A 15,605-nucleotide genomic window follows, 5' to 3' on the forward strand; every position below is an offset into this window, starting at 1 on the left:
TTGCCAGAGGTGAAGAGGACTAAAGAGAGCCTCATTAGATCCTTGAGTAAACGGGAACGGCTGAAAGAAACGTGAAACCTTTCGCCCTTGTCATCCTTCTTAATTTGATTATTTCCATTCTGATCAATCTTAATTAAAGAAGTCGCTCTCATTGGAGTCTTGCCCGCTGAATTCGAATGGTTCTCAAGTTCAAATCGAGACCGTTTGAAAGGTGGGACACGTATTTTTCCTCAATAGGACGACCATACATTCTGCAAGAGCAAATCTTTGTAACATGACTTTTAAATTACAATGAACATCCCCTATTTTGTGTTGGCGTTTATTGAGTTGCAAACATGTTACAGTTGAACAAGTTCCAGTTTAATTAAATTTGTTTATATCTTCCCTCGATATTCACAGCCTTGCTGCTCAAAACCAATGGAGATTTTGTACCGATTTGTACTGCAGGGATGAGAAAAGTGGACTCTCATCCGTACTTTCTTAATAAGTATTGTTCAAAGACATTTCAGATAGTTATGCTTAATTATGAGGTAATGACACAAGTATTTCAAATGACAAAAATATCATCTTGATTTGCTAATAGTTTAAAGCGTCTACGAGGCCCATCATTGGAAGGGTCCGGGTTCGAATTTTATCGGCCTTAAATACGAATCCAAAATATTTACACTGTTTTCGTTTTTCAACGTAAAAACACTCGTTCCATACAACCTCGGAGTGGCGAACTCCTTAGATAATAGAAATAGATAATTGCTTTCAAATAATGTATCCCCAAAATGAAATTAGTTATGTTTAGGGTGAGGGATATGGTTAAAAGAGGTGTAGTTATTTTTATGACAAATTTAAAAATAACCTTAATTTAGATTCTTAGTCACTACTTATTAGTTTTATTCAAAATTATTAATACGGTTATCGACAGTTCCTCCCTTATAAACTTTTTACTTTTTACCCCTCCTGTAATAACAAGATGGCTGTTTTTTCTTATTTCAGACTTGAAAACTTCGGCATCGCCAACCCTCAATTCTTTGCTTTTATTTTAACCACTTTCTCGCGTTTTCATCGTTCTAATTTAATTTCATGTTTCTCCAGCCAACTTATGATTTAACATTACGATACAACAGCTTTCTGTCCCTTAGGGCCTTGACAATTGTGTATAAAATAAAACAAATAACAAATACAGACACAGAAACACTGAAGCACATGATAGTCTCGTTAGCATTCACCATTCTCCAGAGTGCTCAGTATTCCTCGGGGGGATACGCCTCTCTATTCACCCTAATAAATTACATCCATTATATTTCTTGGTCCGATTAACCAAATAACTTGTTTCAATTAATTAATCTTTATGTGACGAAGAATATCTTCACTAACGACATCTTCATTACACGACATTTGAAAAGTGGCAAAAAAGGAGGAAAAATTCGAAATGTAGGTTGAAGTGGGAAGTTGGTGTCCGAGTGGATCGAAGTCACGATAGCTCAACTGATAGAGCAGCGGCGTATTTATCCGAAGGTCGTGGGTTCGAATCCCGCTTGTGCCACTAACTTTTTCATTTCAGCTAAAACCTTACATACTAATAAATTACATTCATCAGACTTTATTCTCGCGACCCAGGTACTACATATCCCTCGGATTAATTGGAGAACAAACACCTAGTTCACCCTAATAAATTACAGTTATTTGATATTATGCATTGATTTACACAACCCGAGCGTACTAAATTTTTCGTTTACTACTTTTGAGCACTCGATTACTATATCATATAGAATTTTTTTATACCTACTGAATATTATTCAACTAACTTTGGATAAAATACTCCTTTTAATAGAAAATTGAATGTAGCAGACAAATTCTATCCAGATTTTTTCTCATCATTTCATAATTCCGTTTGCCTCACTCCATTAGTTAATAGCTTCGGTTTCAGTAATCAATATATTTGTGTTATATATTATATCAGAATAATTGAATAGCTTATTATTTTTACTTACTTAATAGGCATGTTTTTCCTATGCAATTATTTTGTACTATTGTTTATATAATATCTTAAATATCTTTCAGTTATTTCATTACTTGTTTTCGCAGTTTATATACAATGAGAAATATGAACTTTTTATTTTATTTTATCTTAATTTTGGGCTCCTCAGAGGCCGAGTGGTTAGGGCATATCACTCATATTGCCACGCTAGCGGTCCTCGGTACGAATCCCCGCACAGCCCATAGATTTTTAATTAATAATAGTATGACAATTTATTGTAATGTGGGTTGACTTTTATTCAGGATACCCTGCGAAAAGTTAGACGTTAAGCCCACCTGTATGGCAATAATTATTTTACTTTATTTATTTACTTACGTAATTTTTGTTTCTTTGTTTTCTTAGTTTTGTTTTTATAAAACAATGTTTTGTTAATATATTCTATATTATATAATTTATTTTTTTAATTGGATTTATTCTTTAAGATCGGCTGGTGAATAATAAATGCACAAGGAATACGTAAACCCCTATTTTAAAAACGATATAAATTACTTACATTTCGCATTAAAGGGAGTTAAAAGCGTGCTTAAAACGAATGCAAAAAAGGCTCATTTGTAAGTATGTCAGGTTTCAATGCAGGACTGCTGGATTCGAACCCGGGACCTTTACCTTATAGTGATGACCGCCGTGTCAACTGCTAAACTGTTAGGCCACCAATCTATATTTTTGAGCAATAATTTAGTAGCAAACAGATTATTTTTACCACACTCTTTAATTACATGCTTTGATGCGACCAGTAATGTACAGGTAGCACAAAGAGGAGGTGATTCTTTAGTTATCAGATATCCATGAGTGAGCGTACAGTGCCCTATTCTTTGATTGGTCAAGGCTGGTTCTTATTATTTTGGCCCCGGCAAAAAGAGTCCGGTCTGGTTTCGGCTTTATTTCCCATAGTTTGTTGTTTTATATCTCGGTACATGCTTTAGGCCATTGCTGCCTTTTTTCTAATCTGAGCAATTGTATCAGTACGTGGGGATGAAGTGTAAATGGACGTTTCCATGGGTGACACGTTTCTCGGCAATATCTGCATTTTCACTCCCCCAAATCCCACAGTGTCCCGGTAACCAGATAAACAAGGCTTTCGCATTTTTGGCTTTTAAAGCATTGGGGGGAAACGATAACATCCTGAACCATGGGTTGTTTTGAGAAGGGGTCCATGATTGAAAGGAGCGCTGTTAGCGAGTCTGTACATACTACCAGTAGGGCAGTAAGTGGGGCAACATTATTCAGACATTTTTCAATTGCTGTGAGATCGGCAATGTAGTTACTAAAGTACTTGTGAAGCGAGAACATGAAAGTATGTACAATTGCACCGGTACTCTTTTCATTTCTTGACCATTCTGTGAAAACAAGCGTTGGTCTCGAGAGAGTGGCTTTAATTCTGAAAACTCTTTTTTTTAATATATGTATGGAGGTTGTGGGAAATATGTCAATTGCTTGTTGGAATGCTAACATTCGGTACTGATAGTACCCAGAATGTTCATTTAAATTTCATTAAAATTGGCGATCCCACGTCCGAAGCCTTCCCTTGAAACTAAAATCGGAGATGTGACAAAAAGAGATGGAAAAACGAATGAAATCTGCGAGAGAATTATTTTAATTTGGGGAGTGGCGTTTCTTAGTAGGAAAATACCATAAATACTACCATGAACTTGTCAATTATAAATCTGTACAATACATTGTATAATTGTATTAAATTTATCCAACCAAGTCATTAAAAGAGAGTGTAATACTTTATCGACGCGTATAATTTCGCATGATAGCCTTAATTGTCTGTCATGAAATTAAGATGATTATTCCTTCTTCTGAAATTATAAAATATTTTCATTACATTTAATACTATATCTTCCGTTAAAATATAAAAGCTGTTTTAATATTTATTTATTTAGAAATCGTGAGATGCGGTCTGGTGTGATGTAGGTTTCAGAAAAACATTTTCTTTATCGTGCCAACGTTTCGATCTCCCTGAAGATGATCTCAATAAAGATCGAAACGTTGGCACGATAAAGAAAATTTTTTTCTGAAACCTACATCACACCAGACCGCATCTCACGATTTCTAAATAAATATCGATTAACAGTCACTATTCACCACACACTTTAATATTTATATTACAAGAAATATATTGCTGCGGTGTTTTGTACCAGTATTTAATTTTTTATTTTATTTACTTTCCAGGCCGGCCGTTTCCACTGATCAACTGCACCCTAGTAAACCAAACGTCCGAATCTCTCCAAGTAGAATGTGTTGAAGGATTTGACGGCGGTATGCCGCAGTGGTTCACGATGGAACTTCTAGAACTTCCGAATATGGTGGTGAGGTTCAACGTATCCTCGAGCCGGCCGGCGTTCACCCTCGTTGGCATCGAAAGTGGTGCCTCTTATCAAGTGAACCTATACGCTGTGAACGGAAAAGGAAGGTCCGAGCCCCTGGTTCTACAAACTGTCAGTTTCAAAGGAGTTGCGAAATACACAGGTAGATTTTTATAATACTAGATATTTTTCCAGATAGCTTCATTATTTTACTAGTCTGGACTTCAACCCGACGGGTTTCAATACGCATTTCTTTTAAGCATCAAACTCTAAAATGATACCATACTAAGCAAATTTTCAAGGTCATTTAGGTGTTCAAAGCGAGGCCAAAATGATGTCATTTTTCGACATAGTTTTCTCGAAATCGTTTGGTTTATTACAATCTTTTCTAATTTTATTTTGCTCAGTATACTAGGAACAATGGGTTTTTAAAAATATTAAAGCGTTAATTTTAACTTGTAACAACAACCTAAAATTAAAGTAAATTTAAAACTTTTATTTTATACAAGAAAAATAATTTCACTTATCTTTTTTCAATTTTTAAAAGACTTACCAAACAAAAATAATCGTTTCAATACGATAATTAGTTTTGGAGAAAAGTGTCCAGAGATATGAAAAAATACAACTTTTCGTTTGAATTTTTCCCGTTCCCGCCCACTTAATGATATAAAAACGTTACACACCGATTCCTCTTGCAGTATGGACTTCTTTATGATGTTTTCGATAGGAAGGTAGTTTCTGCCTCGGAATATATAAAAAAAATATAAGTCTTCTTCAGGCAACGTAAGGAAAGCGAGACGCTAGTTCCTCGATGAACGGTGCACCAGAACACTTGATTCGAACTTGCAAAAAATTATTTTGAAAAATTCTATAGTTCTAAATCTCATTGGACCACTTTTATTCTGTCAGAAAATGGTTTTACTTAAATTTAAAATAATAAATACACTTTTTGGTCGCTATCCCTTGACTGATTGTTAAAAATAACAACTTGAAACAATTTCTTTAACGAAAAAGAAATGCAAAACACAAAACGTTTTCAATCGCCTGACCAATCTTTAGTGATCTAAGTTACTAGTTGATAAAGTTTAATATAGTGATCAACTAATACAGTTGATATAACCAGCTTTTATATATTGTTAACTCTTAAAAATCATTGGGCCCGTAATGTTTAGAATAAATTTCACGAGATCCAACCTATTGGATGAGTGTAATAAAATAAGTTTATTAGTTTTGTGTTGTTTACAAATAAGTGATTTAAAGTAAGATCAAAAGAAGCCTGTTTTGGGGTTACATGAACCTCGATAATCGGGAATTAATTTACGTTATTCACATCTTTGTATCACTCTCCCCCTCCCCTAAAAATTAAGTGTCATTTTGGAAATACTTTCATATCCTTACATACCCGATTGTTTTTCTATCTTATTTTTTTTTTAAATTGTATTCTTAATTTTTGAAATAACTTATAACTAGAAACAGCCTACTACTAATGCGTCAGACAATATTCTGCAGTAGATAGATAGCTCACATCCTGACGCATGGCTTGAACAAATGTTAAAAAAATAACCTTTCACAAATAATGAATGCTTCCATATGTGGGCTAAACTATTATTAAAGCTGTAATAATTAAATTTAAATCCATTGGCTGAAGGAAATGAAAAGAAAACATATTACCACAGTCATCAAAACATACACAAAACACAGAACAAACATTTTTAATACCTGATTATTTCAGTCAGCTTTTATCTTTGAAATATAGCTATAAACGTTAGAAGAAACATCAAAGGTTCAAACATTTTTTCTTTATTAAAAAAATATCAACCAATTTATGAAGTTTCAACCTGTTTGACTATTTTTCAATACCAAGGGATCAAAATTCACTGCCAAGTATTTGTTTTAAACTTTAATGCCATGACGAACAGTTTTTTGATGTACTCGAATAAAATGGACATTACCATAAAAGATAAAATTTAAAAAAAATCGTGTGTATTCGAAATTCGTAAGTATTAGTCTTAAGAAGTAAACAAAGTTTATACAAACCTGTGGTTTATTTATGCAAATAACAGTAGGTTTCATTAAGACTTCAACTTATTATTACTAAATTTAGTGGTGGTGGCGGTATGCGAGTTTGATTGGCACTTGATCAATTTACTGAGTCTGTCAACTCTCACTGGTTTACATATTACCTATTTATGTCAAACCAACGTTTCTCTGTCCAGTCACCTAGGAGTGCACGTCAATTGTTGAACTTGGCCTTTCATTGTGGTTCATTAGCAAGGAGACAAAAACGTCTCTTCGAGTCTAGATTTGTTCGTACGGCGTTGAATTTTGTATAAAGGCGCAAGTTAACTTTAAAAGCTAAAGTTTTAAATTATATTGTAAGGGAGGGGTCGGGTGCACAGGGGGAAAGAAGCAGTCCCTAAAGTCTCCAGGGAAAACTATCGTAATATCGTTCTACATTTTTATTACACCATACTTTGCACAAAAGTTAAACCAGACATTAGCCAACTTTGCCACTGAAGATATATTAATTATGCCGTGAAAAAGGAGGAAGGAACCAAGTGGACGTCTCTTTAAAGTTAGTCCACAATTTTTCCCATTATTGCGCGCTTTTGTGGAAAGGGGGCTGGAAAACATCAGTAGGGGCTCATTTATGCTTGGCATTGTCTAGCAATATACAGGCAGATTTATATTATAGAAGGAAATATTTATAACACTTATACTCAGAATAAATATCTTTTCACAGCAAAAACATTTTTCTCTAATTTAATTAACATACATAAACTTAGAAATATATTATTTAATATGAAATCCTACGAATCATATTTCTTTGTTTTCCCCTTTATCTCGTTAATGTTCAAAAAATTTACTCTTAAAACAATAAAGTTAGTTGTTTAACCAAATAACACAATTTTTATGGTTTCCTTTACTTTACTTCCATCCCTTCACTTATTTTATTGTTTTTATAAGCGTTTTCGTGTCCCCTTTTCGTACGCCCATACAAAGCGGAGTCGGTAACAGATCGAGGCGCTCAAATGGCTGCAGGTTGAAAAATACCCGTAAAAAAGCAGGAAAAAGTACAAACAGGCAGATGGCCGGCGATGACCTCAGTTGGTTGTCAGCCCCTACAATTCCACTTCATATACATTTTATAAGTCTTATATATAACCTTATATTTTTTATATTTATATAAAGATAACCCTTTTTTAGTAAATAATGTAACTTTTGATGTTTTTGGTTGTAAGCTCGTATATTTATTTATTCTGTAAAAGTTAATCGTGATCAAAGATTTTTTTAAGCCATGAATCTTGTGGTTTAATTTACAATTCGATTGCTATAAATAAAGTCGTCATGTGGGATTATACCTCTTGCATTATTTAGGGATTTAAATAAACGTTTAATTTTTAATTAATATACGTACGCTTTATCAAAACTTTTTACCCATTAGCGAATTGTCAATTAATTGAATAGAGAATAACTGAAATATAAATTTAAAAAGTTCAAAGATGACGATGATTTTGGGGAAAAAGCGGCGCCCGCTATGAGGGAGGTCTAAAGAGCTCGAGCATAATAATAATTTACTCATCCCTTATGCCCGCCCGCTCCAGTCACTTTTTCTTGTACATCTGGCGCAAGTTAAACGCCCGGACTCAAGTTTTGTTTAAATGAACTCCAAAGTTAGAAGTTCACTGCAGAAAACGTCGAGGTTCCCATCCAGCAATAAGTTTCCACTCTATAGTCGTGAATCCCCCGAGAGACAGGCTTTAACGAAAAATGATAATGAACCTGCTCATAATTGCGAAGTTGAAATAGCACGATTATCATTTGTATTATAGATGTTTCTTCAGACACTTATTCCGTGGTAAAGATTTAGCATCTTCATTATTCAATTAATTAAAATTAAAACAACAACGGGAGATTTATTATTGCCAGTACAATCCAACGATTTAGCTTTAGACATCAAAACAAAAAATCTGCAGGAATACAACAATTACAATTAATCTAAGCGTAACCGATATTGTAATCTAAGCAATGCTGCTGTAATGGAGAACCGTTATGAGAAGCCAATACAAAGATTCCATTACAACGACAATTCAAATTAATTACTACTAATAGCTGTGTTACTGTTCGAACCCCCTGGCCCTGTTATTCAATCGCACAAATAAATATTTGCAACAGAATTTAACGGTAGTCGAACAATAACCAATCCGTTTCGCCCCTCTAATTTCCTTTATTTTGTATTTTTTTATTTACCCGTAATCTTTTATTAACACCTTACAATGCAAAAAATACTATATAATTTTACGTTTGCGCTACAATACAGGGGGTCCTTTTTAGATGGCCAGGCTGAATTTCTTTTGAACCAATGGTGCTATAAAAAAACGTATTTATAGCCTAGTTTCAAAATTTTCCGTTCTTTGAAGAAAAATTATACAAGGTATTTCAGGCCCAGTTCAACTTCGAAATTTCAAATAGGACTCTACATTCCTGACACTTTATTTTAAAGGATGTTTTGCGCTGAAAACAATAGTTCAATTAGATTTTAAATTGGCCAAAAAATGGAAAAGTTATGACAAAAAGTTTGAAAAAACGCCTAAAAAATTCCAATAATTTGCTTCTTCATTAGAGTAAACATTAATTGCCTTTGTTGTTTATATTCTGTCTTTGTCCAATTCGCACTACGAGAGGAAATCTTACTTCCTGTAGGTAAATAAATTTTACAATGGTGCCTATTCGTTGCGTTCAGTATTCTATTCAAAATGAACGGAAAGAGCACATTTTTTCGATCAACAGTGAGTTGGTATGTACGACTGCTTAATGATAATGCTGGTATTGCGCGTCGTGCAGTCCAGTTGTACTCTTAGAAATTTCCTCTTAGTAAACCACAAAACGTTTATTCCTGTTGTTCGCAATATGAGCGGATACGGATTAGTTGCTGTTCCATACCAAGAAACCGGCAGCGCGATTTCGACGATGAGCTGAATATTTTACTGTTGGTTCGCGAAAATCAAAATTCCTCTCTCCAAAATGTTGGAACGGTTTTAGGGTGTTCAAAAATTAAAATTACGTACTCTGGAATTAAAATTCTAAGCCGCATCGTTCTCATCTTGTCCAAGGACTTCGGGACTCTGATTCCGAAAGGCGTCTAACATCCCTTGCACAAATTCTGATTTGGAAGGCTGAAGAAAACGTTCTTCCATACATCCTATGGACTAATAAATCCATGTTCACCTCTAATGGCATACTAAAACGTAGGAATTTTCGAACGTGGGCAGAGGAAAATCCAGAATTTCGTACACTTGTCATTATCAGGTGGTGCACACTATCAACGTTTGGCGTGGTTTTCTACGAAATAAATTAATTGGGCCATATCTCTACGAAAAGTATTTACGTGGTGCTCAGTTCGTCAATTTTTTGAGAGAGATTTTACCAACACTATTAGATGATGTTCCTCTGCGACAATGACAAAGAATTATTCTCCAGCTTAATGGATGCCTCGCACACAATTCTTTGCACGTGTGGTTGTTCGAATCGTTACTTCCGGGATAGGTGGATAAGAACTCATGGCTCGAGCTGTTAGTCTCCTTGGCCAACCGATTTAACTCCACTTGACTATTTTCTGTGGGGGGGTTCATTTAAAAACAGTGTCTACGCCGATCATAACCCAGTAACCTCAGTTGAAAACTGCGGCAAAGAATAGAAAGTGCTTGCAATCCATCTTCCCTGCCTCTATGCATTGAGCACTAGTGAAGGGTGGTTTAAAAGAGCAAATCTTTGAATCTTTACGCAAGGCAGGCAGTTCGAACATGAAATGTAATTAATAAATAGCAAACCAAATTACTTATTTTTTCAATCTTTTTGCCATAGCTTTGCCTTTTTTTAACAAGTTAACATTCGATGGCATCATTGTTTTCTGCGTAAAAAAATATTTAAAATGATGTATCCGGATGTATAGGGTTGAATTTGAAATTTTGAAGTTGAACTGTGCCTGAGGCAACCTTTATAATTTTTCTCCAAGAAGGTAAAAATTTGAAACTATGCAAAAAGTATTTCGCGTTTTTGACAGCGTCATTGGTTCGAGAAAAATCCAGTCGGTCCTTTTAAAAAGGACACCCTTAATATTTATTTTTGTTTTAAAACAATTAGGAAAGATAATATATTTGGTTAACGAAAGAATTGTTCACACCATTGTAGAAAGTGTCGTAGTAAAGTTCTGCGATGATCCGTCTGAGATCTACTTAAACCATTGATGTTCACAATAATCAAAGTAAAGATTATTTGGAGATTGTGAGATGCGGGCGATCTGGTACGGCGTAGGTTTAGAAAATCTTTGTTTTCGTGCCAACGTTTTGATCTTTATTGAGGTCATCTTCAGGGCTCAAAGTGTCTGTTTTCTGTATAGATGTGTAATTACTGTGTGTCGTGTTAAGAGTATTCTTGGATATTAAATGTGGCTTGGCATGTTGTGCTAGAGGTCAACGTCCTGATTGGTTATAATTATTGTATTACGTTGCATGTCAACATTATAAATATCGTGGTACCAAGATTGTAACCTTGTGGGAACGCCGGCCCTGACCAATCTGTCTATTCGTTTCCACACAAGCAGTGGACAGGTAGAGAGATTTTTAGGATAAGTTAATAAGGCGGTAGGAAGAGCCTGAAGTTTGAAAGAGAATTGCTGACCCTATCGCAAGTCACCACATCTACGAAAACACCACGCTCATGTTCTTTAAGGCAAAAGAATTTGTATCAACAGCTCTTAAACCTTGATAAAGGAAATTAACGAGAACGGAAAAAGAATGATTGAAGAGGATATTATGTCATAGCTAAGGACGTCTTTCGAGGATTTTGGACATTACAGGAAAAAAGCAGGGTAGGACGATATTAGTAAGGTGATGATTAGGAAAAGAGTGACAACAGAATTCTTTCATGAGGGAGTATTAATAACGGTACGCTTATTATGGCTGCAATCTACAATAGCTATCAGTTGTTTCCCTTTATATGAAATGTCATTTTATGTAAGAGATTTCCTTAATATTATAATTTAATTTACATAAGCTCGTTAAGATGGATAATATTATTTGATAGGATAACGAACAAAATGTCGGTTTATTCACTCTTCATTTCCAGTTCAGGAAGACAAATATATGTTTTATTAAGAAAACTGCTACATAAGCACAAGTTTTCCATATATGTACAATATAATTAAAATTGATATTAATTGATAGCACTAATTTTCCAATTCAAATCATCTGAAATATACACCCTAGAACAGCCATTAATTCTATATAATTTCAGTAAAATTACTATATTACAGTTATGCAATTTTATGGTTGATGAACGTCATAAATTTTAGATTTGCTGGGAGGATTAAATTACAATTTCATTAGGAAGGAATCCTTTATGGAGGAAATAAATTTAATGAGATAATATATCTAACGAGAATGCACTAATACATGACAAATTTGGTCGAATTGCACCTGTTAGCCCACCGGTGGCACATCCTTTCTTCTTGAAAATGATAGATTCATGAAAACAAGTTTCAAATTTTAGCTTAGCTAAAACACTGCTAAACCTACCTCCATTGGAAATAATTATACAAGAAGAAGCGAGGAAAAGCTCATTTCACAGCTCAATACATGACTAATCTAACTCATTAGGGAAGTACTCATCGGTCTTTCAGGTTGAAATACATGCCATCAACGCTTGTGCTTTAGAAAATCTGAAAAGAGGTTACACTGGTAAAAAACCTTCATAAGATCGGATAGCCATGTAAAAAAATCAAAGCAAAACTAGTCAGTAAATGATTAGTCTGTTAACCTAGGATAACACAACAACTAATAATATCTTGCGTATCAGGACCCAAGGGTAATTTGAGAAACGAAAAAAGGAGGAGTGATTAAATTCTAGGCACAGTAAGCTTATGATAAAACAACCCTCACCAAGACTGACAAACTGCTAGTTAGAGAGGGCTAAACTCGGAGAAGTGATAGGACTATTTGCCGGTCACTGGCGCCTGAGAAAACATCTACACAACATGGGCATATTCAATGATGACCCCATTTGTAGATCATGCAATGAGGAGAACGAAACAGCCATCCATATCATCTTCGAATACAACAGCTCAATAGAGACAACCTCGGATGCAAAGAAATCCCAGGGATAGAAATGTTAGCAACGACATTAAATGGACTAGTTCTTCTTAGGAGAAGGATTGAGTAGATTACACTTAACTAAGGAAGAAGAAAAGTACAATAAGCCAGAAGGTTGCAGTGCTTTGGGAACAAATACCGCACCTCCTTGTCTTTTTTCATCATCGTTTGACCTAGCTAAAGTTTATATGAAATATCGATAAACAGAATAACAGACCAAAGGGTAATTCAATTTTGATGATTTTAAATTATTATTACCTAGTCTAGATTAATGAATAGACATACTTGACAGTTTATGCATAAGAATTGCTGTATCACTTATCAGTCAGTTGATGTGCGACTATCAAAACGAGAGTGAGCGAACGCGTAATTACGTATATTTTGCAGAGTAATTTGTATATTTATAAATCAATAAAGAAACAGTGATCCAGTATTGCTTGTACGAACAATTAGCTTGGTTTTACAATGAATAAGTTTCATTATATGGAATTCAAACGAAAAGTTTTAATAATGAAGACATTTCTTCATAATGGGTGATGGAACGACACATATGTACGACTAATTAAGCCTGATTGCCAACTGGAACAAATCCCTGTTTTATATTACTATTCCTTTCCCAGCAATCCGACGAATTCTCAGTTGCAGAGAAGTGGGAGCCGAGATGCTTATGGATGAATTAACTGCCCCATCCAGGGTGCCACTGGGGAGTGCGGACGTGAAGAGACGTGTGCTCGAAACTTTGACTTTCAAATTGCGGTCACCCTCGGATTCCCGGACCCGAGATCTTTCTCCCTGTTATTTATGAGCTTCGCCCACCTGTCCTTAATTCAATTACAAGCTCCCCTTCAGTGGCCTCTACACCGCCAGCAACTGCCCCCTTTTCCAACCAACCAATAGCCTCCACAAGATTGTGCCCGCCTAACAAATAAAACCCACTCATGCACATCTAATGCACTTTTTACAGCCCCTGGACCGTAAAAATAATATCACGTAGCCTATCGATAATACCTTCTCATATGCGGACTTTTTTTATTTTATTTTATTTCCTTTCCTCTTATTTCCGTTCTCAATAGTACTACTGCATTTCTTCTTCGGTAATTGGGCAATTTATTCTCGCTTAAACAATCCGATCATGATAAACTCGAAAATTTAGGATATTTATTATGTACAACAAAAGGGTGCTAGAATGAAAAAATCAATCATTTGTCTGAAAATGACAGCGTGATAAACCTATTGCTAAAATAAATTAAAAATTCAACTCATAAATTGCGTCCGTCTGAAAAATGAGAAATAACGTTTTACACTATAGTATTAACTTATCTTTTCTATCTCTCTCTCTCTCTCTCTCTCTCTCTCTCTCTCTCTCTCTCTCTCTCTCTCTCTCTCTCCTCTCTAAATTTTGTCTGATTATTGTGCCTCTGGATGGCAATCTGGGTCAATTTTTATGGCGAGTTTCCCAAAATTAAACCCTTTTAACGATGCAATACATCTTCGCCTTCCACTGAATAAATTAACCGGATTATGAACGAAATGCAATCGTGCATCTCGTTTTACGACGACGAATAACGATTTATTTCGTTCGTCCATTTTGCAATTTATAAAAGCAAATAAGTGTCAACGGCGCTTGGGGTTTGTAGTTGATGAAAAGGTTGATCAATGTTAACAATGATAAATAAATAGGGTTTTATTTGATTAAGACTTTAATTATGTTTTCATGCACATGGGCGTTTGGAACAACGTAGTACAAGAGACAACGTCAAAATTTGTGTAATGTTTCCAACAAATTGCTTGATTAGCTGTTGACGCTGAGTGCAGATTTATTAATACTAACCCGAGAAAATTAATGTCCCCTCTATATTTCCACCATCTAGAACCCTATTAACATTTGTATTGAAATAGCCGTACAAATTTGTTCAGAAAAATCTATGTATATGATATTACAAATTGGCCAACATGCTTTCATATCATTTGGTTTTATTCAATTCGTACACACGCGCATAGAAACACAGACAAACTTCATAAACGAATCTCATAGAGCCTCTAGAGCCTCTGTCCGAAAATAAACAGTTTGCAATTTCATAATTAACTAAAGGCAGAGGCAGGCCTAATGAAGGAAAATGGTGAAAGGGTTTCTGAGGAATATAGAATTAAGGGAGCGGTTGATGGTTAGTATGAGGCCATTATGCCAATTACCTTAGCCAGCCAGATCGGCTGACCACCACTTCATTGAGTCTTGTGTTATCAGGAGCAAAGAAAATTGTTAAAACCTTACTCTTTATAGACAGAGTACTAGATATATAAGAGATAAATATTTTTTAACTATGTCGAATTGATTATTGATTGGTTACTGTTATTTGTTTAAATTAACTAAAAATAGAAAATTTCACACCACCATCGACGGTAGATTGTTATTAAGGTTAATTACTAATATTTCATTTGTAATTTACTACTAATAAATTATTTTTATCTTGAATAGCCGACTTGGATAAAAATATTTTTGTGGTCTGCAAAGAAAAATATCCGATCTGTAGACTAACAGACGGTGCGACCGATATGTTTTTTATACGAAAATTTGAATACCAGCTCATTTAAAAAAAAGTTTAGTAAATGTTCCATTTATGAAGATAAAAGAGAATTGACGGTAATTATCGTTTTAATGAGTCGGCTAATTAGATTATATTCTTAATTTTAACGGCACAACTGAAAATTTGGCAAATTACAAAAACACAACGTATATTAATTTTTTAAAAGTCAATTTCAGTTTTTCCCGCTTGCTAGTTTCCCTAACCATCCCTTACTTTTTCTTTTTCTTTATTTATTTCATAGAAGTTTTCTTCTTTATTATATTTTTGAAAATTTTACTCAAGGCTGATTATATTGTGGTTGTCTACTAGGGTCATTATTCCCTGAGAGGAAAAATAGTGTGGCGCCCGAATTATACATTCACTTGTACAGCCGCACGAACTTCTCCACCGTGCTACCGGCACCCACAAGTCGGGCTGGTTGCGAAACCCGTGACACATAATTGCCTAGCAGTACGTTAAATAATTAATATAAGCCTTTTTTTAGAATCTGGTATAATAAGTAGATTGGCACAAACTAAATCAGCCCTAG

The 15,605-nt window shown here is 34.8% G+C and overlaps 1 protein-coding gene across 1 annotated transcript in view; it reads left to right on the forward strand.

The window, feature by feature from the left end:
* Window positions 1-15,605, forward strand: part of LOC106663269 (hemicentin-1-like) — a 242,533-nt gene that overhangs the window by 187,794 nt on the left and 39,134 nt on the right. The window contains exon 11 of the mRNA XM_024227612.1: window positions 4,208-4,504. Within this exon, the coding sequence (XP_024083380.1) occupies window positions 4,208-4,504 (297 nt within the window). The remainder of the gene's footprint in view (window positions 1-4,207; window positions 4,505-15,605) is intronic.

This window comes from Cimex lectularius, unplaced genomic scaffold (assembly GCF_000648675.2).
Source record: "Cimex lectularius strain Harlan isolate CLEC.00 unplaced genomic scaffold, Clec_2.1 scaffold221, whole genome shotgun sequence".
In the NCBI taxonomy this organism is placed as follows: Eukaryota; Metazoa; Arthropoda; class Insecta; order Hemiptera; family Cimicidae; genus Cimex; species Cimex lectularius.